Genomic DNA, 26,839 nt, shown 5'->3' with positions numbered 1-26,839 from the left:
TAGAACCGAACTCTCGCTCTCTTTTTCACTGAGTTCACACGGCCAGGTCTCTTGTGGGTCACACACTGGCAAAATATGCTAGTGGCCCGCTTTACGCTTTGCTCTCTTCATAGGTTCGAGTTTTGTTGCACATAAAAAAGGTGATTAATGTGTAAACCACGTTAATTGTTTAATTGTTTCAGTGCACTCGCCAGTAAGAGCATTTGAATAATAACGACCACTTCGTAAGGGTGGCGCGGGAGATGTACTACAGTGTTGCTTCTACCTCCGTTTTCCCCCCGGAAGTGGCCAAACTATTTTCACCCCACAAAACAGGACAACAGCACAGCGGCTCTCTCTCTCTCTGTGTTTATTTTTTCCAATAAAAGTGAATCTCTCTCGCGCGCGCTCTACGGAGTGGTCGGAACATAGGGACGCGCGGCACGGATTAGCGCCTCCAAAAACGGACTCCTCAAACAACGCAGCGGCAGCGCACAGCAACACACGCATACTAACGCGTGGCCGCCGCCGCACCCTTTTTTGTGTCGAACAGGAATCGAACCGAAGGACGACTTCCGCGCGCGCCATCGAATCCCGCAGCCCGGGGATCAGATAAATGTCAGATAAATGGCATTTATATGTTCGATTCCTAATCGCAAATAAGTCCACAGTCCAACGAAGGTCCACAATGCACCAGAGATGCAGCGCGAGGCTGGAAAATATTCATAGTACTCGACACAATCGGCGGTCATTAAAGATCACACCCCGCGCGTTTGCGGCCTTCATCCTTTTTTGGGAGGTGGTTTTGGGTGTTACATTCTACACTGACTTTTGACTAGAGCGCGAGCCCGAGAACTAAACAAACGCGGCGCGACCACTACACTTCGACCTAAACCGACCGGGATGTATATCCTACCGCTCTAAGGACACGGGACAGACTAGAGCGTCCGGTAGACTAATCCAGTCCCGGAAGCGCCTTCAGTGCGCCGTCAACACGTTCGTCTGGAGAAAGACAGAGAGAGAGAGAGCGCCGCGCCCGTGATACGCTGTTGCTATCATTAACGCACACACCGGAACACGCCGCCTGCGCTACCGTCCGGAAAAGGACGCCTTTCTATCTGGCGGGCGCGTTCTCTCCCTCTCTCTCTTGAATAAATGTATTTTTATTTTATTCAGAAAAAACATCCATTCCCTATATTCCACAGCAGGCCTATGGCTGAGGCTACTAGGACCTGACACGAGCAAAGGGACCGAGCAACAGCCGAACATCTCCTTTGTTTGTTTAAATGTTTATGCGTGGATTTTCTACGGCTACTGCACGGCGTTCTTGGGTGCCTGATCACAGGGATACGCTGTCCCATGTGGCGGAGGACATAGGAAAGCAACCCTCGACCGCGCGCGCGGCTGTTGCAACAATCGCAGAGGGTGCATTGCACAGCAACCATATCCGGGGTGCGTAGACCGGCATTTTTCAAATCGACTAGCGAGAGAGAAAGAGAGAGAGAGAGCGAAAGACAGTTAATTGATCCTTTCGATGAAACTCCGGCAACAAACCGATGTCCTTTTACGGTGCGCGTCCGAAGCTTTTGCACAACTACTGTGTCACGCGCGCGCAAGGTCGCTGTACCGTGCACACATACACAGACACGTGCGTTCGTTCACTCTCTTTCTCTCTAGCGGGGAGCTACCATTCTCACCATTCTCTCTCCGTGCAGATTTTGCCGGAGAAACCACGATGGTGATGATGCTGTGGACGGTGTGCCGTCCTTTGACAGTCCAACCGCCGGCGATAAGGACAAAGAAGGACATGTTGGCCATTAGCAGTGCCCCACACGCACACACCCAGGACACTGGCACGTTTGGCGGCGCGCGCGTGTTTGCTGTTTATTGTGCATTGAATTAATATTCAGAGAGACGGATATCAGTTTCGCCGTTTTTTTCTTCCCTTGATGCCCATTCTTCTGGATAGGGGAAAAATCATTGTTGCAAACATTCGTGATTTTTGGTCACCGTAAAAAAATGACGCAAACTTTGTTGCCCTGCACCCGCTTGTTTTAAACTTAATTTGTTGGTCGACCACGCCAACATCCATTACTCCGGTGATTATGAAAGTTTTGAGTCCACTATCGGGGGGACGCCATCATCGCATTGTGGAGCAACAAATTTCGTCAAGGCCTCCTCGACTCAGAGCTCTGTTTTACTTCTTCGTTTGTTTTTTTTTATAGAACAAAGTTACCCCGCTTGTTGGTAGCATAGATAATTGCCTTGCGCTTTTTGTGCTGTCCCCTCATCGCTCAATTAAAAAACTAAAAACAAAAACTTTTCACCACGCCAACCGTTGCGCGCCTCCGTGGGCGGCCACCAAAAGGGGACACATTTCCCGGGGTTTCCTAGTTTAACGGTCGTAAACAAATGCCCGCCGCGAGAGAGAGAGAGAGAGAGAGAGAGAGCCGAGCCACCCGAAGCAAGGGAAACCGTCTTCATTTCGTGTATCCTTGTTGTTGGTAAACAAACTTTGCACGATTGGCTCCACCAGTAATGGTGGTCCAGGTAGGCAATAAAACCAAAGATCCGTATAAAATGATCCCCCCATTTTGGGCGGTCACAACTAATCGTTTGATTTAACGAATAGTCGACGGGGTGATGAATGTGACAGGTATTTTTATGCCTTCCCGGTGTGACTAGGAAAATGTAAGAAAAGCGGTCCCCGTTGGCCCGCAACGGTTTAATTTATGCTACTAGGATTCCGTTCAACCGACCGAGTGCGAGCGCCCTCTAGTGGTGGGTAGGGCAACCGGTATTGCCGGTAGCGGTGACTAGCGCTGCGCTAGCCATTCTATTTTCACAACGCACGAAAAAGTCGTTGCTTACGAACCAAATAAATGCGTTGACTCGCGTATTTGATGGTGGTACTGTTCTGTTCTTTCGTGAACGAAAGATAAACAAAATCTTGAATACGGCAACTGCAACAAATAAACCTTTTTTTGCTAATCGGTGCAATTTTCTTTGATAAAAAAGAGCAGGGCTGTGAGAGTGCCGCTCAATTGTTTTACGAACTCATGCTTGTTCCACCCCACACATGGGGGGGCTGGCACTTTAATGTTTGGTACTCTCTTGTACCTTTAGATGGTACGTTTGGGTTTTGTTGCCCGGTGGACTGCACCGAACACAATCCTATCTGGGGCTCGAGTGGCGACAGATAAGGCACACAATGAAAAGAGTGATAAAAGCTCCCTCTCGTTTAAAAGTGGATTGCGGTCGTCGTTGCATCATCGATAACCCGCTGAAGGTGATGGTGTAGTAACGGAGGGAGAAACAATAGTGCAAGTAAAACAGTGTGCTGTCAACTTTACCCGTCCGGCGGCTCCGACTCGACGTCGAGCTCAAAGTATCCACTCCAGTAGAGCCACCCGATCGCCGCTCCGTACAGTGCAAAACCGGCATAGAACACCGTTAGGAACCTTCTTTCCCTCCACCAACGCATTGTGGGCGTGGGTGCTGTTGTGTTTGCGAAACTTTCTCAACACAAACACGGACACACGTGGATACCACTACTCTTAACTGGACTGGCTTTCTTTAACCGCGTATGTGGCGCTCTTCCGGAAGAAAGCACGCATCGCTCACGTCTCGTCTTGCGCACGCCTGCTTGTGGCCGATCGCGTTGCCCGGAACTTACTGGAGCGGCGCGCGCAGAAGGCTTAACCGGAGGGAACTCTACGCAAGCTTTACCGTTACCCCAACACCCGGAGAGAGAGAGAGAGAGAGAGAGAGAGCGAGTAAAACCGCAGCATAAAATTGGTGGGGATTAATGGCGGTTTCACTTTCCAATCGAACGACGGAGAGTGTGCCAGGTGTGCGCTCCGGCGACCGATCGCATCACAAAGTTGGGGACTGGGGAAATTTGACCACCTTTTGTTAACCCCCCAATGGAAAGGGAATTGAAGGAGCCCACAAATCCCGTGTTGGAGGAAGATGCTGGGAGAGACAGTGTGCGTCCTCATATGTCATCAAAAGCCCAACATTCTGTCACTCTCGCCGGAACAGCGGACGATCTTTTCTCACTTCTCGTCCTAGCGATCCTAATTTAACACGGAGGGGGGAACCACACCATAGCAAGGGGGCGCAAAACACTTGAGAAAAACGCAGTGCAAAGAGGAGTCGGCTCACTTGTACACGCACGGACAGCGGAACACGGACTGACCACCACAACCGGCCGATTGGTGTGCTTTCCTCCTTCAAAGATAGCGCCGCCCGTGTTTGGAGGGTAGCAGCAGCCGATGGGGTAATACTCTCGCCCACCCGAGAGAGGCCAAGTTCATGGTAGCGTAAAGGCAGCGCCCCCATCGTCCGCAACCCGTTCCCGCGTGTCTTGGGGAGGATAAATCGCTTGGGCTCCTATCATGAGAGAAGAGAGCAGAGGGCCTTATACCTTGCCGAACAGATTGGTCCGGTCCGGATTGGATCCAAAGTCTGGACCGGCTTCTCTCCCCCATTACAAAAGCTCCTGGGGGGGTCACCGTTATCAACGCACAACACACCATTCATGTGTCTTGGGGTCCACCACACGACGAGGGGAACTTATCGGCGGAGGTGGTACATCCCACCCATCAGGAACGGGTTGTGCTGGGCTTTCTGGATAACGTCCCCCGCACCACTCACAAGAGCCTGCACCGAAAAAGCTTACGGGGACAGGCCGTGGCGCTGTCTCCAGACACGGCAGGATACTCAAATTGAATGTCAATCTGGAAGGTTGCACCATATCACACAACAATCGGGGGTCACATGCGTGAGCGCACCTTCTTACGCCTAAGCTGATAAGAGCGTTGTGCCACGCAACACATTTTGGTTGATGAAAAGAAGGAAAGATGGAATGACGGTTATTGATGGCTTCTTTATCGGCATTCTGTCAGCCAGGGAGACCACCTCACCATCATCATCATCATGTGACCTCTTCCTATTCTCTCTCTCTACCTTAACCCATTCACAGGGAGGGGACAAACTTGCGCAACGCCCCGTGACACAGACCGGTGGTTGTGAGTTTCGGTTCCATAAAATTCGTGTACTTTACGACACATTGTTAATTTGTTCGATAAGTTGTGTGCACATGGCGCTGATCCGTTTGGTGTCTTGTGCACATAACAACATGTCCAGAACGAGGTACTGCGCGTGCTAGCAGATAACAATCCCTTCCCCTCCTGTGTCAGCTGTTTTCAGTACCTAGAGGTGGAGCTCGACGATGTCTCGTGGTGATAAACGATAAATTGCAACAACAAAAAAACGCCCAGACGAACATATGATATTCACCAGGTTATGCCACACACCACGGCACGAGGGCATCTGATAAGGACAGGCGCCGAGAGCGGTGATAAGGGCGAGATAAACACGTCTACCGAGAAGTGCACTTTACTAAATTTGGAGTAGAGCGGCGTGTAGGTGCATACACCCCGGTGCTAATATCGTCTGCAGTTCTGATAAAGCTTATCAAATAATTAAACAAAGTAAGGAAGTAAGTGAGAGATGTACTGAACGACAAAAGTGGGTAGAAGTTTTAAATTTTGCATTTATTTAAATTATAATATGTAAACGCTGATCAAGTTTTGTTATTTATGGCAACAAAATCCTAGTGCCATCCTCGATCAACTCCAAAAGGATCGCTTCGGAATGGATTGTGTCGTAAAGCTCCGACAGAAGCTTTTCCTATTTTGCACACTAAAGTGGTGTGACATATTGGCAAACATTTAAGGTTTTCCATCTCATTAAACTAAAATTCGCCTGGGTATCGACAGTAAATTTGCTATAAAAATAATAAATTTACAATCAGACTCATGAACGCATTATTTTACTATCGACCAAAAGCTCGGAATTGATGACGTGTTGCCACAGTGGTGTTTTTCTAGATTTCTAGAGTCCCGCCGCAGCATTGATAGACAGTTCACCACAGTTCTACAACAAATGTCGCTCGCGGCTCACACTGATTAGTACTACAAGAGACGTGAAGAAATCCTACGCCTTGGGGCACCGTGCGAGCAACGGCAATTAATTCCGACCGATAGACCTCCTCTCCCGTTCCGTTCGTTGGAACGACGAAGGACGTCCTGTTATCTAACTGAGGATGGTTGCAAACGATTATTTTTAACTTTCCATCGTCCCATCGTCGTGTGCTTCGGCGACCCGCGGTGTGTAACCGCGTAAACCGGCACAACCGGCGCACAGCAGCGCTTTTGCTTGGATCCGTTGATCGTTCAGAATAGAACAACACACGAAGGACAGGCTCGGCATGTAAACAGAGGATGATGATTTTTTCCAAAGGAAATTCCTTTCTACTGCCCTTTTCGTCTGTAAACATTCGACATTTTTATATTTTTATACTACATTCTTCTTTTCAACAACAACAAAATAACCACCCCCAGTGCCTGGCAAGATTTGCACAAGGATTACGACGGTTAGGCGGTTGATTTATCTAGTGCAATTTCTCACCGACCTTGTTTATCCTTTCTCACTCGCTCTCTCTCTCTGTGTTTGTTTATCGCGATTCGACGTTTTGTTATTATTAGCAGAACAATATGCTCCACTGCCGTCACTGCCAGTTTAAAACAACAGGTTTTTAATGGGTGTAGTAGTCACTATATCGCAGCCAAAGTGAAAACAAAATAGACACAGCTGCTGCACCGGGGCTGTGATGTAATACCGCGAAGGCACGGCCGACACATCCAATGGCCTGAGGATCCTCAGAAAGTGGTTCTGGTATCAGGTGTTAGTGACTATTTTCAGTAACACAATTGAAAGCCGTGTTAAGTACAAAAACTGTAGCACCCAAAAGCATGCAGCAAAAGGACATGGTTTTAGTACTCCGAGCACAAGAGGGTACAGCAAACATAATCCGACGACTCAGCAAAATAACAACATAGACTAGTAAAATCTGTGCTTTATCGGAATTTGATGCGCATCGGTGCACATTGGTTAGTGCGGCATCGCATTAAATGATAAAACTCCATATCTTCTGGGAGACTTTGTGTACAGGACTGTCCACGTTGAAAGAGACTCCCGGTGTGGGGAACAAACTTTCCTTTGAGCCGACAAATCCTGTTGCAAAGATGATCTCCGCAATCCGTACGACCAGAAACCGTGGAACAAGAGAAACCATTTGTTACATACTGTGTTTTTGAAAGGGACAATCGTAAGCACACATCATGTAGTGTAGTGATTAAAGGTATGCACGCTGCCGGCAATACCGCAACATAACGCGCTCATCACTTTAATCGCCGGTTTTATGCTCTGGGAGATGTCAGTACTGAAATTGTTCACGATCCAGAACGAATCCAGACGCTAATGATCTCCGTATGGGAACGCGATCATGCAAGCACAACAAGGAGGAGCTCAAGCGTAGGATTAAAAAAGGATAGTCAGTAGAGTGGAAGACAAGCATGCTCGGAGCAGGACAAATTTACAACAGACAATGTCATCTCATAACCATAATTGGAATTTGTTACAATTCTTGCTAACGCCTCATAAGATTGAAACACATTTTGCTTGCGCAACATCTGGATGCCAGACGTGTGCAGAATCGGCCAACCAGCAGAGCATAAAATGTTTCGCATTCTGTGCCTAAATCATCATCCGTACCAGTCTGTGCTCCGATGGTGGTGGTGTGTTTATGCAGTTCGCCGGGTAGGCCACAAACTAAATGACGAGACCGAGCGTGCGACACATCCGCTTCTGGAAATGTAAACGCGGGGGCAACATATAGCCCGGCCGGCATAAAAGTATGCAATTCCAAAGCCGGCTCCGGCGAGCTGTGGTGTGCTCCAATTGACTGTTCAATTAGCTGGGAGCGGTCCGTCGTTTAACTCTGTTGCTGCCAACGCGCATCAGACATCAGATGGATGGTCCACCTACCAGGGTACACTGTAACCGAGTCCAACGACGCAATCAGAATTCCACTTCGTCCCAACCACCGACCGCCCGCCCATCAATTGAATCTCATCTCTCACGGAGCGCGTATGTGAAGAAAAATAATCTGCTTCCATCTCCGAATCCCGCCGTGAGGATGGTTTTGGCACCGAAGCAAACATTCTGACGGCACATAGCGGAGCCGAATGCTACTTGGAGGTGGTGTCTCGGTCTCGGTGGAGTGGTTTCGGTCACAGCACACATCCGACGGTCGAACCCATTACGGAATGAGAACTTATGACAGTTTCCGCCGCTTGCAGAGAACAAAAAAATGATGCTGCTGATGTATGGGCGCGTATGATTATCTAGAAAGCAACACATTTCGCATTCAAGTGAAATCAGATACATCTGGCGAAGCTGGTGGAAAGCACACTCATGGGGGATCTCAGAAGGCTCCCCCGTTTGTGGAATGTGGATTTGTGGGATAAGAACATTTCGAATAGAAAGTTAAGCATAAAATTATTCGTAACATATAGCAACACTTACGTAATTGACGACTGTCGCTTCAAATCGCAGTCTTGGCTTTCTTTCTAACCCGGAGCCTGAGAGGAAGTGGCCACTTTGAACACTCTAAAACAGTTTACGATTCTATTTTATGCAAATAATGCGCACGGTTGCATTGCTACGCTCCACCGATCACACCCAGCATGCGGCAGGGCTTTGACAGGGGAGTAGAGTAGGCTCCGCCACGTCAACATTGTGCGAACAAGTGAGGAGGGTGCATTGAAAAGTGAACAATTTTCCATTGAAATCCGATCACCGGAGTGTCAGTCGTTTGAGTACCGATCTGCAAACGCATTCCTCTTTTTTGCCACTGGAATCACTCTGCGTGTTCCAGCGCTCGTATTCCGTTGCTTAACAGGATCACCACTCGTGACGCTCGCAACTCCGATAGCCAAACTAGCTTACATCATCACCACGAACTCTTCATTTCAGTAGCTCGGTACGTTTGCCGTACTGTTACACAATCTTCCGATTATTGGTTATCTCAGGGCGGTCCCCCCGACACGAAGGAGTCAAAATGGTGGTAGCAATTATTATTATCTAATTCAATACGCTTTTTGTGTCTTCGCAACATAGCATGCTGGAATGCAAACGTCAAAACAAACATGGCACGGGCTAATTGAAAAAAGGCCATCGAATTGGTTGAAGGAAACACGCGACGAGATAATATGGTAGGTAGGTTACCAATAATTGCATGCATCTCACACATCAGTAGGGTTAAACAAGGTTAACGTTTTTGTTTCAGTACTTTGTACTTTACTCAAGCAGCCAAAAACCAGCATGATATCGTCGTCGTTGTGGTTTGGCGTATTGGCAGTAAAGTTGTAGTAATTTCTGTTGGAGATAATTTATATGAGAAATTCAGTGGCATCAGCTTCTGAATGTCCCCTATCCGACTACTCCGTACACATCAAACACACAAAGCACCCGACACAACCGCAGCGCCTGCTGTTTGCATCATAACGGCGAGCATTGTGAACGGTGGAGCTTATTAGAACGGCAGACTGTTACGTTCGGTTACGTGTATAAGTAGTCATGCAAATTGAAGGGACGTTCTGGGGAACAAACACAAGCAAAATCGGCCACATCATTCCGGGGTGCACACATGGAAACGGTAGTGTTGCTAATAGTTTGTACTTTACCCAAGTATATTAGCGAACTATGAAAAGGCTTGCACTAACGTTAAGCATAATAAAGTAGGCCCCGTTCAGCGGGAACCAGATGCTCTTGGAGAATTTATTCAGAGAACGTCGGTTGCATCATCCGCACCGTTCCCCATCTGGATCTCCGGCGGAACTACTGGAGGTAGAGGCGGGAGGTCGAAGAGCACACGGGGAAATGGGGACAAGCAGCAAAAGGGGGAAAGCATCCAAGATTAAAACAGATTAGTTTCGATCACACAATTGCTATTCAGTGGTTAGTACATAACCGCACACGAAAATAAGATTTATTATATGTTGTTTGTACCAAGTAGAGTCCTCTATATCGAATAATCCTCAGCATCAAGAAATTGTTCCAATAGAAACTTATCTCACCACTTCGCAACAAAGTCCCCGAGCAGAGGAGCATCACATGACACAGCCCCCCGAGTCAGGTGGGCCTGTGCATTATATTGCAGCTGACGTCATGAGACTCGTTCGAAGCTCGTTCAAATGGAACCCGTGACGTAACAAGCAACAAGAACGTGTACTGACTCTCAAAACGGCGGTATCTACGCTTCTTCGGGAAACGAATCCTTCCTGGTGGTGACAGGCCAAACCAAGACCCCGTAGAATTGCGTTTTTCCCCGGGAATGCCCTAGTTTCGTGCCGTGAGCTCCCGTTACGTAAGGCTCCCACACTGTGGCACACACCGGCGTAGTTTTTCCCTCTAGTTTATCATCGTGTTGCCCCCCGGGGGTCGATATGATCCGGGACACAGTCAGAACCCGGCCGTACCAGGCACTCGGATTGCCAGAGCGGGAAAGGTACTGTTCGCCACCCACTATTGATTCGAGCGGTTGCGTAACACAGTCCGGAGGCCAACGGACATTTTTGCATAAATGATGTCCTTACCGCACACACCTCCTTCATTCGAATTTATAACCTACTTTCTACTCTAAAATCCCGGCAATCCCAGGCGGAGGAGCGAGCTTCGGAAAGCACTGCTCGTGCTGGTTGCGTAATCGCCAACGGGGATCGGTGCTGTTCGTCGTGGCCGTGGGAACTCGGAAGCTTTGTGACGGAAGTGGCCAAGCTCCCCACAGCCGGGTGCTCTTCTTCCCCGACCGAGACAACACGAGGGCGAATATCGGGGACCACTTCGTTCGTCGTTCGTGATTTTCTGCATCGGCACGTCGACCTTGAACTCGAATCCCTTGCACCCTCGGCATTTCCTGTGCGACAGAAAATGATGCTGCGCAACACGCAGCAGCACCAGCGTTCTGGGAACGACTACGTAACATTTTCCGCTTGTGCAGACGCGTTCCACGAGCACTTATTTGGCGGGAACACGTTATATCACGTGAGTTGCTTAAAAAAATAAAAACGAACGTCATTAGTGGGCAAACTTGTTCAAAGGTAAAAATCCAGCCAACCGCAGTTCGTTCTCGAATGGCGCACGTAACGTGTAATGCATTCGCGACCGGTTGTGCGAAGTGGTTCCTTCCGGCGGAGGCATGTCGGCGGCGGTGATCGTCGTCGCCAATCAGGTTGTCTATTGTATGCAAAATTATTCCCTCACCGTGGGGAGGAACCGTGCAAAAGAAGTAACTTCCCGTGCGAGCAAGATGGCCGCACTCATTTCGTTCGAACGAATTAGGGGTGCTGCTGCCCGGAGGAAGCCTTATTGTTTCCGGCGTCGAAGCAGTTCCTCACGATATGCGCCCAGCGACCGGACTCTTTTAGCCGCTGGGAGAATGGAATGGCAGCAGACGGTTTTCTTGTTTCACTTTATCTCCCTTTTTGGTGGCACGATTTTCGCAGATTTTTTTTCCATACACACGAGCAGGGTGTGCTAATTTTTCTTCTCGATGGTTTCTATTTTACTTGTTCTTGCACTGCCTTTGGGTTTGAAATAATGTCTACCTTCCGTGGCTGGCAACTTTCAGTTCCGGTTCGCCAAAACTGCTTCCCACCAAAAAGGGGGCATCTGCCGCTGCAGCGCCAGCGATCGCATCTCGCCCAAATGAGCCCCCTGTGGTGGTGGTTGTGCATAACGGGTCGCGCTTCTCGGGCAAGCGACGACCGCTCGATCGATGCACAGAAGGGCTTATTTTTGGGGCTCTCTTCTTCCCGGGGGAACGCTAGCGACCCACGCCAGCGCAGGGCATTGAACTGTGGTGGCGCGCGGGAGCGCTTGGCTTGGCCCGAGGGTAGGACACCGTCTTTCACACACTTAGGCAGGGGGGGACAAGGAAACATATCTAATGAAGCGGTTTCTACGCCTTTGCTGTACAGCCATCGGTAGTCATAAATTGAGGCGGTTGCTTCAGCAAATTGACTTTAATTCGAACGGAATTCCAAGCGAGTTTATGACTCAAACACAAGCCACACGACCGCTCAGTGCGTCCGTGGGGGGGCCAGCGTACACGCATACACACGCGCGCGATCCGGTGCGGTGACCGCTGAATGCCGGCCGGCAAATTTGAACGATCTTTTGAACGCTGTATTTCGGCAGCGAGCAACAAAAAACAAAGGCGCAGTAACTCACAAGACACATCGAAGTGACCGACGACAATTGGTTGGTTATGTAACCCGTCAGCATACACTCAATATCCACCATTACGGCTAGTTACACTCTGTTGCACTGTGAAAATACTCTGGGGGCCGTGGGATCGTTGTGTCATCGGAATATCTAGTGTCAAATCCTACTTCTACTTACGGTACACAGAAGAGTGTGGCTTTGAGGCTTCGGTGCAGCGGCGAGACAGACAAGTCGTTTCTACGGAAGGGTGGCGGTTTTGGTGAACAACACTGCACCGGCCCATTTCGCTGGAACCTGTTTCGGCGGAAGTGGGCTCCGGCGGCTTGGGTAGGCGTCCAAATTAACCGAACGACAGGGAGCCGCTTCATGTTCCCTCAAAACCCCCACTGCTTCGCTAGAAACCACTCATCGTTCGCTGCCTACCGCACTGCACACAATTGTTCATTGCTCGCCCTGTACACAGCAAGGGAATCCTATCTATTGTCACATGATGCACAACCGGAAGAGCTCACCTCTTTCAACCGCCGAACTCAAGAACTCAAGATTCAGTTGCAGAATGATCGTTTCATCACCAATTTATTCCAACCTAAGCACCCGAGCCGAGCGCGCCGTTCGTCGGCGTTCGGGAAGCGTTCGGGTGGCCCAACAAACGGACACTGCGTGTCCCACACAGCATTGCGCGCGTGTGTGTTTGGTATCGGGTTTTGGATACACCAGGCTGTTCAGTAAGTTCTGCGGTTCGATAAGAACCACACAATTTTGTGGTTTTTTTGTTTTACTATTCAGTATGTTCCAACGGGACTCCAGTTTGTGAATTCCATGCCTGAGGTGAAAAACTGGAACGCCTTCCAAATACGCTTGGCTAGGCCTTGCGCTAAATCCCTTTCAGTCATTCGACGATTTCCTCACACGATATCCTATATTTTTCTACTATTTCAGGTGTTGCATCTTTCTTCGGGTGTCCGCATACGTTCATATCCAGAGTGTACTAACATTGAACTGACATTGGGCCACAAGACTTATTGAACACTCTAGTACCCGAACGCGTGAGCCGACCGAGCGAACTCACACCATCGCGATCTGTGGCAATGACGCATAGCCGCGGTGCGACACGAAGTCCGTGCCATTTTGGCAAAATTATTTTCACATAAACGAAAGCGAACAAAAAAAACGCTCTTCTGCCAAAAGTACCGTATTTTTCCGTGAATAACGCGCACCCATATTTTAAGAGAAAAAATTGGAAAAAATGTTTTTTATTATACATTTTTCAGATATTCAGATATTAGATATTTTTTCAGATATCCAACAAATACCAAATGATAATAATGTATTATTCTAAGCATGTCTGACAAATTGATATTCTGTAATTGCTCTTCAATGTACTCCTCATTGTAACTCTCTGAAGAGTCCTCATAAATTGCGACATCTTCAGATCCATCCATAGCGTTGCTGATGCCACATTTTTTGAATGATTTCACAACAACTTCTGTTTTAACTCCCTGCCATGACTTAATGACCCACTCGACAACTTTTAGAGAAGACAAATTTTTTACTACCCTTGTATAACGCGCACCCAGATTTTAGAGCCAAAAAAACTGGGAAAAAGGTGCGCGTTATACACGGAAAAATACGGTACATCGTTTTTTACATCGCACGGTAAGCGCTCCAAATCCCCATTTCTCCTTCGCGACTCTAGGCAGATAACGGCAAATTTAGATAACGTTACCGGGTGTATTTTCAGCTCCTCCGCTAGATAGCGCGATATTTGTTAGACAATTGGTTCCCATAACACTAAAATCGTGGCCGTTTTGCTGATTGATACACACGCGGGCATACGCAACGATGACGCGCGAGGTATATCAGTTTTTTTTGCAAACATATGAAGACGTTTAAAAACATCACGAGTTAACGCAGCCGGCGGCCTCACAAAATAACGAGCTTTGCCGATCGGGCCCCGCTACCGAGGGCAATATGAAACCGCATCAGTTGCCGGGCTTTATGAAATTACAACTCCGTCACGTCCGATCGATAACAGGCGACGAGGGAAGAATGTCACGAATCACGATTGCCGACACGCGGTAGCTAATCGCTGCTTCACGCACCCCCCTGTGTTAACGCATTGCGGACTAGATTGCCCGCGCGGTGGAAGGAGGATACTAACAAGGACCCAAAGGGCGACCCACAATGACGAAAGCGTCGTCACTGGAAAATGGGCAGCGGCGATTGAGTAACCTCAGCGTGGGAACTTTTCCAGTTGGACGTTCTTGAGAGGTCCTTCTTTCCGTCACTCAACCTTTTCTCGCTTATTGCCTGTCGTGCCCTATCCAAACAGCCCGCCCGAATGGTACGGTTTTCTTTTAAGTAACTCACAAAACTAATTGACACAAAACATTATTTGTCCGCCCGCAATGTATTTCGACTGATCGGAGGCGTCTCCGAATTGATTGATTAAAAGGAAAGCCATTAGCTGTGTCATTTGATATAGCGGCGAACGTGCGCCCAAAAACCGCGGAAGCCTTTCTTGGTGCGACTTCAGGAAACGGTGCCGTAAGTGCATTGCGTTGCATAATTTTTCCACTAGCATACCAATAGGTGATCGATAAATCGAAGCATAGTGGAGAAAGTTTTCAACCCTTCGTGGGCCACCAGTATGCAGGAGAGAATGGCGAGAACAGGCCCCTGGAACGGGTCGCTACGTTATCGGGTAACGTTGTGCTTCGCAGATCGATTACCGAACGGTACGGGGGGGATTAGTTACCCAACAGTCGGACAGCCAAAGAACGTTTCAGAAGTTTGGCAGGGAAATAGTTCCTATTACGTTGACGGTTTGATCGCTCGGCTATGATGGATTACAGTTTTCACCAAAGTTTCACGGGTGGGAAAACGGTAATGAGCAGCACCATGAATCTATTATTTACGTTGCACTATCGAGTGGCTGTCGGCAGTTGATGGACGAACTCGTTACCAACGCGCGATATTTAGAGTTCCAATGAGTGCACACGAAAAAGAGGATACCAATACTTTTCCCGATCGGCACACATCAAATAAAACGTTTCTCGCCCGTCGAGCTGTGCGTTCCACTGGTGTGTGACACGTGACGTTCCGAAAACGGTTGTGTTCTGAATTTTTAAAATTGGTACATTACCCTTTCATATCGACATAACAACCTATTTATGCAATGGCTGGGAGGAAAAAACGGAAAAGCAACACGTCTACGGCACCAAACATGACATCCAAAACGAGGGTTCCATGCACCCAAAACCCCGTGTACTTGGCTAGCTGTTCACGTGGCCGAAATACGCGATTAGCTAGATAACAATCTGTTCACAAGTGTGAGGAACAAGTTTCGCTGAAATCATATGTGAAATTAGTGCATCGTGCAGCGCAAAATGGTTCTTTCGGGGCCGGACCAGCTACGTGACCTTTTCGGCGAGAGCTGCGTAGTGCTAAATAAAAACTCTTCAGCGCCGCCGCTGCCGGCTGGTGTGTCAATCTTTTGTCGACGTCGCCAGCGTCTTTGCCGTGGGCCCCAAAATTGCAATTTCTCTGGAGCGTCTGCATATCCCTCGTTTGGTCGCAGAAAGAATCCTTGCACGCACGCACGAGCGTGAACCGGGAAAGACAGATTGTTCGGGAAGTCGAGCGAAGCCGACGCCGAGCGCACCCGTCGAGCCGCGGGAGGATCGGTTATTTTCGGTCCGGGACCAACCAACCCGGGGAACTGTGATCTTATTTTTGGCTTGGATGGCCACACCTCGGGAACCATCCGTGCGATGCTTCCAAACGGGGGCCCGCCGGTGTAGAGTTCGCGGTTGTTTTCGTATTGGCAGTCGTTGGATACTAGGCTGTGTCGGGGAGCGCAAGCAGGATGACAACATCCCAACATCCCGGCTTCAACGGACACCGGCAGGAGGGGCCAGAGCTCATTCGCTACAGACTTGTTGTCGCGCGTTACGAAAGTTCTACTGTTATGTGTTTCGAAGCGCTTATGTCGTGAAGGGTTTATCGTTTCCGTCGGTTATCTAACAGGCTCAGACGATGTAGTCTCTGTGGGATTGTCTCCTCCGCAAAGATTAAGGCCGATGAAGCAGCAGTAAAGGTTTGAGCGAAGGAGACCTATTTATCGATTTGAGTTTCAATGAAACACTTTTTCATTGGAAATTGCGTTCTTCGATCCGAAGCCATCGTATCACCGGTTTGTCAAAAGGATCACGCACTAATGATTCGGCCCTGAAACCCTGTCTCCCTTCGATCAGCCCTTATTTTTAATCTTGCCCCATCGGTACAATCTTCTTACGGCGGCGAAACGCTAAACAACAAACCCAACGGTACGCTTTCGAGATTTTCCGTTTTTCTTCTGTTCATTTCGGTCACAAAGCACAATAAAACATTCTTGGCCCGTTCCCCGAGTCCCCGATGCTCGAGACGATGTTCGAACCGAACTGGCCGCCACGAGCACGGACAATGGTGGTTGCGGTCGCGCGCCAAACCTCAGCCCATCTGGTGCCGTTTCGAGGGAAAGGGTTGCCAACCCCTTGCATTTGAACCGTGCGTGACACGAGCTGCTGGCAAATTGAGCTGTGGCCATTGCCAAGGCGAGACACGCGGCCACACGTCCGATCGTCGGATATTTACATCGGAACGGTGAACATGGTTTTGGGCACTCGAAACCTGAGGACGATGCCAGCCAAAATGACGGCTTGGGCCTCGGCCTTTGCTTGTGCCGATCGTCACATTCCAACGCACCTGTCAGATGATGTCCTGCGTGCGTTTATGGCAGGATAACGATTTCAGTTCCTGGGTGGCCTGTTTTCCCTAAGGAATGTTAGCGATAGCAGTTGGTCGATCCTTGTTTCACGCAGAGCCCATAACCCTATTCCAGGACTTTGATTCTTCAACGAACTGTGACGGTTGAGAATGGTGGCCAGAAAACTCACCGCCTCGTGAGCGTCACATTCGCGCAGTAGTTTAGATGTTTAAATGGTTACCGGCGTAATCTAAACAGTGCCGCGCCAACCTCCATCGTCATCCATCACGGTTCGTTTGGCCACAGCCGGCCGCCTTCCCGGAGTTGTGCCGCTCCAATCCGGCCGGTCTCGCGAAGCGTGAGATGGGGGATTATATTTTTAGTGCCGAACACACCCAAGCGCCCAGCATAGTGTGATGGGAAACGGACTAGTGGGTGAGTGAAAAAAAATCGTATTGAATGAAAAATTAAATGAAAATTGCCTTTTCGCTGTTTTTTTTTTTGGTCGTTCGCTTGTGGCAGCAACGGCCATCATTGTGGCGTCGTTCGCGCCGCCAACGGGAAAACGGTAATTTATCATGCGCCCGTCTCAGCTCGCATGGATTTGCATGTCGCACCCCCACAGTGTACCAATGGTTTGAAGTATTTTTAACATTTTTTGTATCTACTGTCCCGCCCTCCAGCCCAGGTTGGTGCTACCGTATTGATTTCGTACGTTCCGACAGTAATGTGTACCATTTACGGACCATAAATGAACCGTAACGGAATTGTAACGGCAGTGTGACCTCAGCTTCGGCCGCCAGTCAATCGAAACGGGCGCAATTCTATGGTCCCGTCTAACTCTCGTCACACTCTCGTGAATCGGTAATCCACAACCATTAACCATCGGAATGAAAATCATCATGCGCTCTGAGCTGTCATCTGAACTGTCATAATCAATTTTAAAAGAAAATCGCATAACGGGCATAATTTTTATGTTTACGCCTTCTATTACAGGCAAACGGTTGACATTTTTAGAACACTGGCCTTAACCAGACCAATTTGCTGGTTTCTAATAGCAACCAGTTCGTCGAAAAGCCTGGCAAACTGCTTATCTGTCAACAATTATTCGCCTCACTGCAGTTCTAATCTAAGCCGTGTTGGGTGTTGGCTAAGAGGTGTTGGTATTAGTGAACCGGTTCCTTCGCAAGCGCTGCCTTATCTAATGCGCTCGGCGATTCCGTTTGATTGCTTTATTGGTTAGGTTTATAGTTGTTTTTTCGCTTCATTCCTCTCCCTAAATATAGAGCTCACCCAACAAACGGCACGCTGCACGGGCCGAACGCTAAACAAATCGTCCTTCTGGCCCGATTCCTTGGCCGTGCCACCGGTGCACCGATTCACCGTTGACAGATGTGAGCCCGCCGTCTTCCGTTTCAATCGTATATTAAGAGCACGGTTGATGCAATTTCATAAGATTACGACAGCCCGGTCAGCCGGTCAAGCCCGATGGAGCAGCCCGGTACTTGACGCTTCTCGAACGAATTTCTAAATTCGTCGATCGATCGTTCGGCGTAAGCTAGGCTGCATGGGCGAGAGACTGGTCCATCCAAGAATAACAACATCGGGGCAAGGCCACCGTCCTTCTGTGACATCAACTGTATTGTTTTTCTTCTTCTCTGTTGTCTATTGTTTGAACATGAGCAATGTTTTGAAGAGCGTCTAAGTAAAAACAGTTATGTAAAACCATTCTTGGTGGTACTTGTATGTTGAAGTATGCACCGATCGCATTGTTCGATTTGCGTTTGCGTTTTACGTGTGGTATTGGTGACTTAAAAATACACCAACCCTCGAATGGTCCAGCGGTGCCTTTATGTCCGTCTGGCTCTAAATTTCGCTGTGGAATGGCTGCCACCGAAATTAGCATCGGAAAGCAAAACCGCCACCGTGCCCACACGTGAACCGAAAATATTAATTACAGCGAATCCGCCCAGTCGCAATTCTTGCCGTTCCGCCATCTGCACCATTTTATGCGTAATTACTTCGAACTCGAGCGCTCTGCCCGCTTCTCAAGAGCAATGCACGCGTGCGGCGCAGTCCTGAAGCGGTGCTGCCCCGGCGATCGACGCTCCTTCTGGGGCTGGGGCATTGTGGTGTGTTTTGTTAAAAATAGGTCCGACATGCGAAGACGCCAGCAAACGAAAGTAATGCCGACGAAATCTCGAACGGGGAAAATTATCATCGTCCCAAGAGCACCGGGTCTTGAACGGGGCTGAGATATGGAACAAAAAACCTGGCCGATTGAGAATCTTGGACTTTTCGTTGGAAACTTTGCATCGGGGAAATGCAATTCTGTCGTGCTTAACCCGACAACTGTGCGGCGGGACCGAATGCTGCACACCACATCAGCGGCCTGGCCTGATGCAGCCACTAAATATAAACCCGGATTTCGTAGGAAGTCGGCACCGTCGTGCAGCCGAACTGTCGTCCGTAATAAACCGAAAAAGGTGTCCCCGGCGGCCCTGGCAATGGTTGGTGATTTATAAGGCGTTACTGCTTCGCTACTGGTCTTTTTATAGCAGCGGCACGGTGCACGGAGAATTAGACAAGAATGGTTAGAGAATAGAACCGTGAGTGTCCCCGGGACGGGTTTCCGAGAGCTGCATCATTTACCACGCGGCAGTTTAACTACTACAGTCGGCACTTCCAAATGTATCCACCAGCGTTTGCCGGTTGATGAGCTTTCCTTTAGTTCTTTAATGTTAGTGCCAAATTATTTTTTATTGCTGTCCCGAATGACGAAATCTGGTGCTAAACAATGTTGCTAGCGCATCTGAAGATTGTCCCTGAAACTACACCGAGTATGAAAACAGTGAGCCATTCAGAGGGATAGTCTAATTTCAACCTTGCACTAAAATCAGCAGAGTGGCGTTAATTACTTTTTACCCTTTGTCCATGACGTTCATTACGAAATCATAGCTAACCTACGGAAAGCAATCAGCTGATTTTCAGAAGGACGATGAACTGCGTTTTACAATGTTTAACTTTTATGCTGTTTGCATTTTGCTTCTTTATTTCATATCAACGTGAATCAATATTACTTTTCTAACAAATCGTTGTAATTTAATGATTGTAGCTCGAGCTGTAGCTGTATAGCATTGAAGCCGTAGCAATTCAGCACTTTCTGCCAACCCTCAATAGACGGTTGGCCATCAATGACCCCTACATTATCGCCCACCGCCATTCGTTTAAAATGCTTCGCTTCTACTTCGTTCCAACGTTCCTACCACACGAGACTCATGAGTATCTTTCTTGAGGCCGTAAAACTTCCTAAAGCATCAGAGGATGAGAATTTCAGTTCCCGCCCCAAAAGTGAGGCGGCATTTTTTTGGCAAACAACTCCTCGGCGCGGATCCAAAAAGCTACTGAAGCAAAGCGATCGGTGGCAATCTGTCTCAGCCGTGCAGTTCCTGCCCCGCTAAAGCCACCGTCGTCAGCTGTGCCTGTTTTTTCGGCGTTTACCTGTCGGCAGGTGGAGCCGGTGGGGCCATGCTGCCACCTTCGCCTTGCAGGAAGCTCATGGTCGAGTTTTTGAGATCGACCTTTGGCTTCGGGGCCGGTTTCTGTTTCTCGACCATAATGAAGCTATCCTCGTTGTTGGACGGTAGCAGTGGTTCCTTCTCGAGGACCGGAGTGTCCTTCGGTGCCGGCGCTGGCAGCTGTTTCTTTTCCTTCGTCAACCGCGGTGCCGCTGGATCCAACAGGGGAGCTGGAGTAGGTGCAGGAGTTGGAACCGCGATTGGTGCTGGAGTTGGCGGAGTAGGAGTCGGAACCGTCGCTGGAGTTGCAGCTGGAGCTGGGACTGCAGGGGGTGCTGGTTCCGGTTTCGGGATCTCTTTCGGTTTGCTCACTTCCGTCGGTGGGACAGGTTTAGGTACGGATGGTGTAACCTTCGGGGGCTCCGGGAGACTAGGTTCGGTAGGTTTTGCTTGAACGGAAGCCGGTTCTGTCTTCGGTTTGCTCGTTGCCACTGGTGCAGGAGTATCGGGTACTTTGGGGGCCATCTTTGGTGGCTCGGGCTTTGGTTCGACCGGCTTGCTGCGTTCCGTAGTGGACGGTTTTGGGGGTTCAACCGGTTTCGGGGGTTGTGCCGGCGGTGATACGGCCGGCTTTTGCACAGCTTCCCCAACTCGACTGGACGAAGTGGCCCCATCGGATTTTTTCTCGTCTTTACGATCACCTTCCAGCGAAGGAGTTACAGCTGGTTGATCTGCTTCATTGAGAGCCTGAATGGAGCGGTCCTTGTTTCCAGTGAAAAACGCAAACAATCTATCGAGAAACGGTAAACGTTTGCTGGAACAGAGGAAAATAATAGAAAACAATAAGAAAAAAAAACAGAAAGGTGTAGGAAATAAAAATAACACAAAAGAGGAGTAAAAAAATGCATTTATAATAAGCGAAAGTAAACCTGAACAAAATCAGAACCACCAATGACACTAGTGATACAGTAATAAGGGAATCAATGACAAAATATTGAAACGAGCAACAAAACAAAAAACAAAATTAAAGTGCTTGCCAGTTTTTCCACAACACCGTACAAAGATTTATACAACTTCACATTGAAATGCACTATTGCGCAGCATATAAATAAACGAATTAAAGTAACACATAAATTACACATTGTTCTATTGGCTTAATTTTAGAGTAACGCAAAGGTTTGGCTAGCGAAGCAATACCAATGCTCGGGCGCATCCGATAAGAACTAGCTTGCAGTGCAAAATCTGTGTATATTCAGTTTATTTACATTCCTTATGTGTTATAGTTTCTTTTATTTTTATCACAACAATATTACTGTTCTTTTCTATTGAGTGTCGCTCATTTTAATAATCCACAATATCAACAATATCGTGTTGGTCCTTTAATTGGTATGCCGTCAAAAGCAATTTCATTCGTATTTTTGGCTAATATCCTACACAATATACCTTGAACTTGAACTTGTCGCGACGAAGATAATTTGAAAGCGATGATTCACGAAATCGCCAAGTGACAATCAGATATGATCACTGGTTGGGCGATGCAAGTATTAGCAAAAAAGGTGTGCAAAAATTAGGTGTGACATTGGATATATCTTCCTCGCCAATCTCAAAACACACCTCTAACCGAAGATATTCGTTTAACAACCGATAAGATAACAAATGTTGTTAGCTGCACCGTTAAACGTTTTGGCACGTACACCGATTTCGACCGGATGTCTCTAGATTACATTCCTCGAGCACCAGTTTCGGATGGCAACAGGCAACATTGCGGATTGTATCCTTTCGCTATCAAAATATGTATATTTGCCTCACGGCACCCGGCTTTGTGGTGCAGCACCCGGTGTGCACATTCTCCGTAAAGAGAGGCTTATTTTATAAGATAATTCTTGACCGCTTCCAACATGCTGTTTGAACATTACACTGCGTTATCGGATGATGTTGCCCATTTGTTTTATTAGGTGCGTTTTCAATTACAGCCATTGCGCTGACAAAGCTCCGCAAGCAAGACATTATTTATCTCCTTCAAGAACGTAGCTATCGATCGTTGGTTTTCGACTAGATTCTTTCCCTTAATTCTTTCACAGTTTTGCCTATCTCTCTTTCTGACATACTTCCGCCATTTATGGGTATTTTTAACAAAAAGGCAAGTATTTCACAAAGTACAAAATTTAAGTGCAACGATCCTGCCTTTGGTCACTTTTTCTCTAATATCAACATAATTTTTGCTTAGATGTTGGTTCGTTTAGAGCTTATCTTATTATTTAAATCGTTTTAATTTTCAGGATGGTGATCGCCTTTTGTATTATTACCTCGCCACTTTCACCTTTTTTTATTAGCACAGTCCTTCGTAAGTTTTAAGCTATCCCCCCTCCTGATTCATTGTTAGGAAAACAAAGCAAAACACACCAAACCAAAAATCATTGACGCCTAAAATTATCTTTTCTGAACAATTCAGCGGGCGCACATCACTCAAAAGGCCGCCAAACATCTTTCGCCGAATAACCTAATACCATCGCACCTACGTTGCTTTGGGTGTTGCAAAATACCGTTGACAGGCACGGTAAGCATAAATCTACAATACTTGGTTTCCTCTGCGTCCCATTCAAGCGTTGATTTCGGGTACCGCGTTACAACATTTGGCCCCCAAACCGTGTGACATTGAACATGAGCAATGAATGAAAATGAGAAGAATCGTTTTCATAAGTTAGCTCTTAACGAAGCCAATTTTTGACGGAGAATTAGAGTTACAAGGGAAATCAAAGGGATTCGAAATCTTAGGGAGGCCTGTTTGTGGATTGCCTATTAGATTACGTTCTCAAATGGCTGAACAAACCAAACCAAAACAACAATTGGTTGATGAAAACTTTAAAGGGTTTCACAGTACTGCACAGTGCATTTTCTAACGATCACCACTGCGCTCACGTCATGTTGGAAAACTCACGTCCATGGCAAGTCATTGATCAGCAGCAACCATTCGCTCGTCTCCTCGTATAGGACCTCGTCAGCTGGCCACACCGCACCGTCCACATGGCCGGGGAGTCGCGTAACGCACTGGGACCATTTCTCGTCCTTCATCCAGAAATATCCATTGTGCGCAAATATTACCTTGACATTCGCTCAGCTGAACATCCGATGTTTGCCCGTCCCCGCCAACTACCGCAAACCGAACCAAACCGGTGGCCAACCGCGAGGCCGAGGCCAGTGAAAGTCTAGTTGACTTCGGTGGGTTTTCTTTTATTGTGTGATTTTTCAGCCAACACCTTTCTGCACGCGCGTTTTTGCGTCAACCGCGCCGCAGAGCAAAATTCTTTCGAATTTTAAAAATAAAAATCTACGCGCCATGGGCCGCGCGGGTCGGAACCGCACAGAACATCCGGCGAACCGTGTTATATAATGGCGTTGTTTACTTGTGGATTGTGTGCCATTACTGGTTTATTACGATTTTTCTTCGTAATTAGTGTTAGGCTTTGGAACCGAAATGATTTTAATTGATGTGCAGCACGAGCAATACGAGTGCTGAAACAATCCAAAGGCGTACGCCACAGTCCGAGGTTCGTCCTTGGTGCGTTCAAATATTTATGTGTTTATCTTTTAACTGGTGTATTAGAGGCGAAAGGGTAAAGATACATGTAAAATGGAGTACAATAATGTGTGTCCGATTTCAGTAATAATTGCAAATACCAATGATTGTTAACTAGAATTATCTAGAATCATACCTAATTTATTCTTATCAAGGTAATAGCTACGTGCGGCCTATTTTGCCTTAGGTCTGTGAGTCTTTGGCAACTTCAAAAACCCAAACAGTTTCAGCTGACATGTAACGGTCGTTTTGAATCTGTGCTGCTTGCTGCATACTTTGAGGAGTATTCAGCGGGCGCCTTAGAAAATAGTAAGAAAGCTTCTTAGCGCAGAGCGAGAGCTTCATCACGATCTCTCCATTCTCTCTGTGGTTGGCGGTATGCCGTCTGAAGATCATTAGTCATTGGAAGGGAACCCGACGACATTGACGGTGGTGAGTAAGTAGCTCACTTTAGCAGCAGCATTCGTCACCCTTGAAGCGCCATGTACAGATCAACGATCGCGACCATGGGACGATCGACCGTTGGATCGATTTGGATGTACGCTCCACAGTTGACTATATTTAGCAGTATTGTTAACATCTTGCCGACACCTTTAGCTCGTTATGCAGCTGAGCAGCAAGCGATCGATATGCGTTTTGTCGCGATCATACAGTTTGCGTGCTATGGTACAAGGCATGGCATTTGGCGTAGCAGCAGCAGCAGCATTGACCTGCAGCGTATTTGGTTGCGGTCCCAGAGCAACATTCTAATTACATTTGTTTGTTTTATTGGGATGCATTCTGGCTTTGTTTCTGATGTGTGACACTTACCGTAGTTCGTCCAGGGCCAGCGAAAAGTACCACAGCCCAAACATGGTCGCAGTCAGCGGGATTAGTGCGTACTTTAGAAAGAACGATTTGCTGTAAAAGAATGAACGAAACGTTATCCGATATTAATTACGCACGTCTACGGTGAAGCAGAAGAAGAGGTTTGAGTGTGTTGTCAATTGTTACTAGAGTGTGACGCACGGTGACAAAAATGTCGCCTCACGAGAGAGGCTTTTTGAGTCACGAAGCCACGTGATGGTACGGAGACACACTTGGCGGGTTGGGCGTGTATCTAACGTGTCCCGTTCACGACTACAGCTTTCGAGAAATACTCGGTTTAACGTGTCTGCGATCTCGAGATATTTTGTTGGGATGCCAATCTCACTACAATAAACGAAGAATTCAGCCGCTACAACTGCGTTGCGACTTACATTGTGATAGCCAGCCGGATTGAACATTTGGATCAAAATATAAGTTTTCTTTAGGTCTAAAGAGCGTGAACTCAATCAGTTCTTATCATTACTGGATGTTAACAGTGCCGAATTTCATTTACGGGGCTTCTAAATTCTATCGCCGCTTACCACCACCAAAACAAATAGTGCATTTCGATCCGGAACGCACCAGGCGAGTCCTTGGGTCCTGTCGGTAGGGCGCCACTCGGTCTTGTCAAACAGTTCGAAAAACAAAACACCACCACCAATGGCCCCACCGATTCCGCTTTTCCCCCTACATTCTGTCTCCACCAAAACAACGATGCTATCGATTTTGTCCTGCATGACCTTCTTTGCTTGTATCGAAAATTGTGCCAACAGGCGGTGCCGGCTTCACAGTTGCATAAGATTATGAGACTGCTGAAGAGCTGCTGGCGCCTGGATGAGTTCATGTTTCAGAAAGAGAAACAGAGAGAGAGAGAGAGAGAGGGAAAGAGAGATTGCGGATGTGAACAGTCGAGAGCACACCGTTTCTGGACGGGCGATAGATACCGAAAGCTGCTTGTGTGCATTCGCCTACTGACCACCCCGATTCCCGTCACGCCCGATGATTCCGGGCACCGTTTTCCGTTGCAAAGGAATTGGCCGAAATGTTGGCCGTTTCTTTTCATGTATTTTTCGTTGGTTTTGCGAAACCAGTTCCCTTCTCTTTGGGCAATTATTTTCGATGCTGGGGAATGAGGCGGACGGAGATTAATTAGCTCCAAATCGCTTTTCTCAAACTGGAAAATCTGAGGCTTCCCTTATTGCGATTTATTTCCACTCCCTTCACTCTGCGGTCACGGTAGCCTCTGCAGGCCAGACCTTCCTCCACTACCATGTTCTATTTTCGTGAAGCCAATCCCATGCAGAGCACGCGCCAGTCGATCCATGCGATGACAAAATGGAAAGACAGCCAGGAAAAACGGCGGCATGTATCGGTAAAAACTCGACAAAAATGAGATCACTGCGACTGTCACAGTCAGCCAGTTCGAGGTTCGTCTGTTTATATTATTCTTGTACAGCGTGGGGCGAAAAATGGCAAATCGAAAACAATATTCTGTCAGTAACCGATGACGTAACGCTGGCTTGTAAACGCAAAGCGATGGTGTAAGCGAGTTACAGGTAGAGAGTAAAAAGGATCCCTGATGATGCATAATTGAGAGGACGGTGGCACCGCAGGTCGGTTTTGTAACGATTTTCTTCACAGTTTTCCCTTTTTCCCCGACTCCCTTCTACGAGTGACCCACATACTTACGCTTCTGTCGTAAGAATCTTGACCACGGTTCTTTTGCGGCACGAACGGTGTCGATCACTTTCTCAACTTTACCTCTAAAAACAACACCTCGGGCACTTGTTACAAGAACCGTAAAAAGAACAAAGAATGGTACCTGCGGGTTTCGGCACTCACTTTCGGCAATCAAGACCGAACCAGGATTTGTTAGACACCGGACCGGAAGTCAAAGTCCTCAACACACGTGTGCTATCGATAAAAAATCGACCGCGAGAAGTCGTTCACCGATCACTGCCGGAATCGAGTTTTAAGTGCAAATTTTCACGACTGCACAGCAGCAAGACGTCGCGGAATTGTTTATGCCTTAAC

At 47.8% G+C, this 26,839-nt stretch overlaps 1 protein-coding gene across 3 annotated transcripts in view; it reads right to left on the bottom strand.

The window, feature by feature from the left end:
- LOC131209254 (arginine kinase 1) overlaps nucleotides 1–26,839 on the bottom strand; it is a 30,183-nt gene extending 3,344 nt beyond the window's left edge. Inside the window, exons 1-4 of one of the 3 annotated variants that reach the window (XM_058202277.1) lie at nucleotides 26,495–26,839; nucleotides 24,770–24,859; nucleotides 20,397–21,196; nucleotides 9,361–9,381 (exon numbers count right to left, since the gene is read on the bottom strand). In XM_058202277.1, the coding sequence (XP_058058260.1) occupies nucleotides 9,361–9,381; nucleotides 20,397–21,196; nucleotides 24,770–24,813 (865 nt within the window). In that variant the 5' untranslated portion in view covers nucleotides 24,814–24,859; nucleotides 26,495–26,839. Of the gene's footprint in view, nucleotides 1–9,360; nucleotides 9,382–12,629; nucleotides 12,756–20,396; nucleotides 21,197–24,769; nucleotides 24,860–26,494 lie in introns of those variants that run through there. The other 2 variants (XM_058202302.1, XM_058202311.1) reach the window with 2 other exon arrangements.

Source organism: Anopheles bellator, chromosome 1, assembly GCF_943735745.2.
Source record: "Anopheles bellator chromosome 1, idAnoBellAS_SP24_06.2, whole genome shotgun sequence".
In the NCBI taxonomy this organism is placed as follows: Eukaryota; Metazoa; Arthropoda; class Insecta; order Diptera; family Culicidae; genus Anopheles; species Anopheles bellator.
Note: the sequence above shows the minus strand (reverse complement) of the source record. Positions and strands in the feature narration are given on the sequence as shown.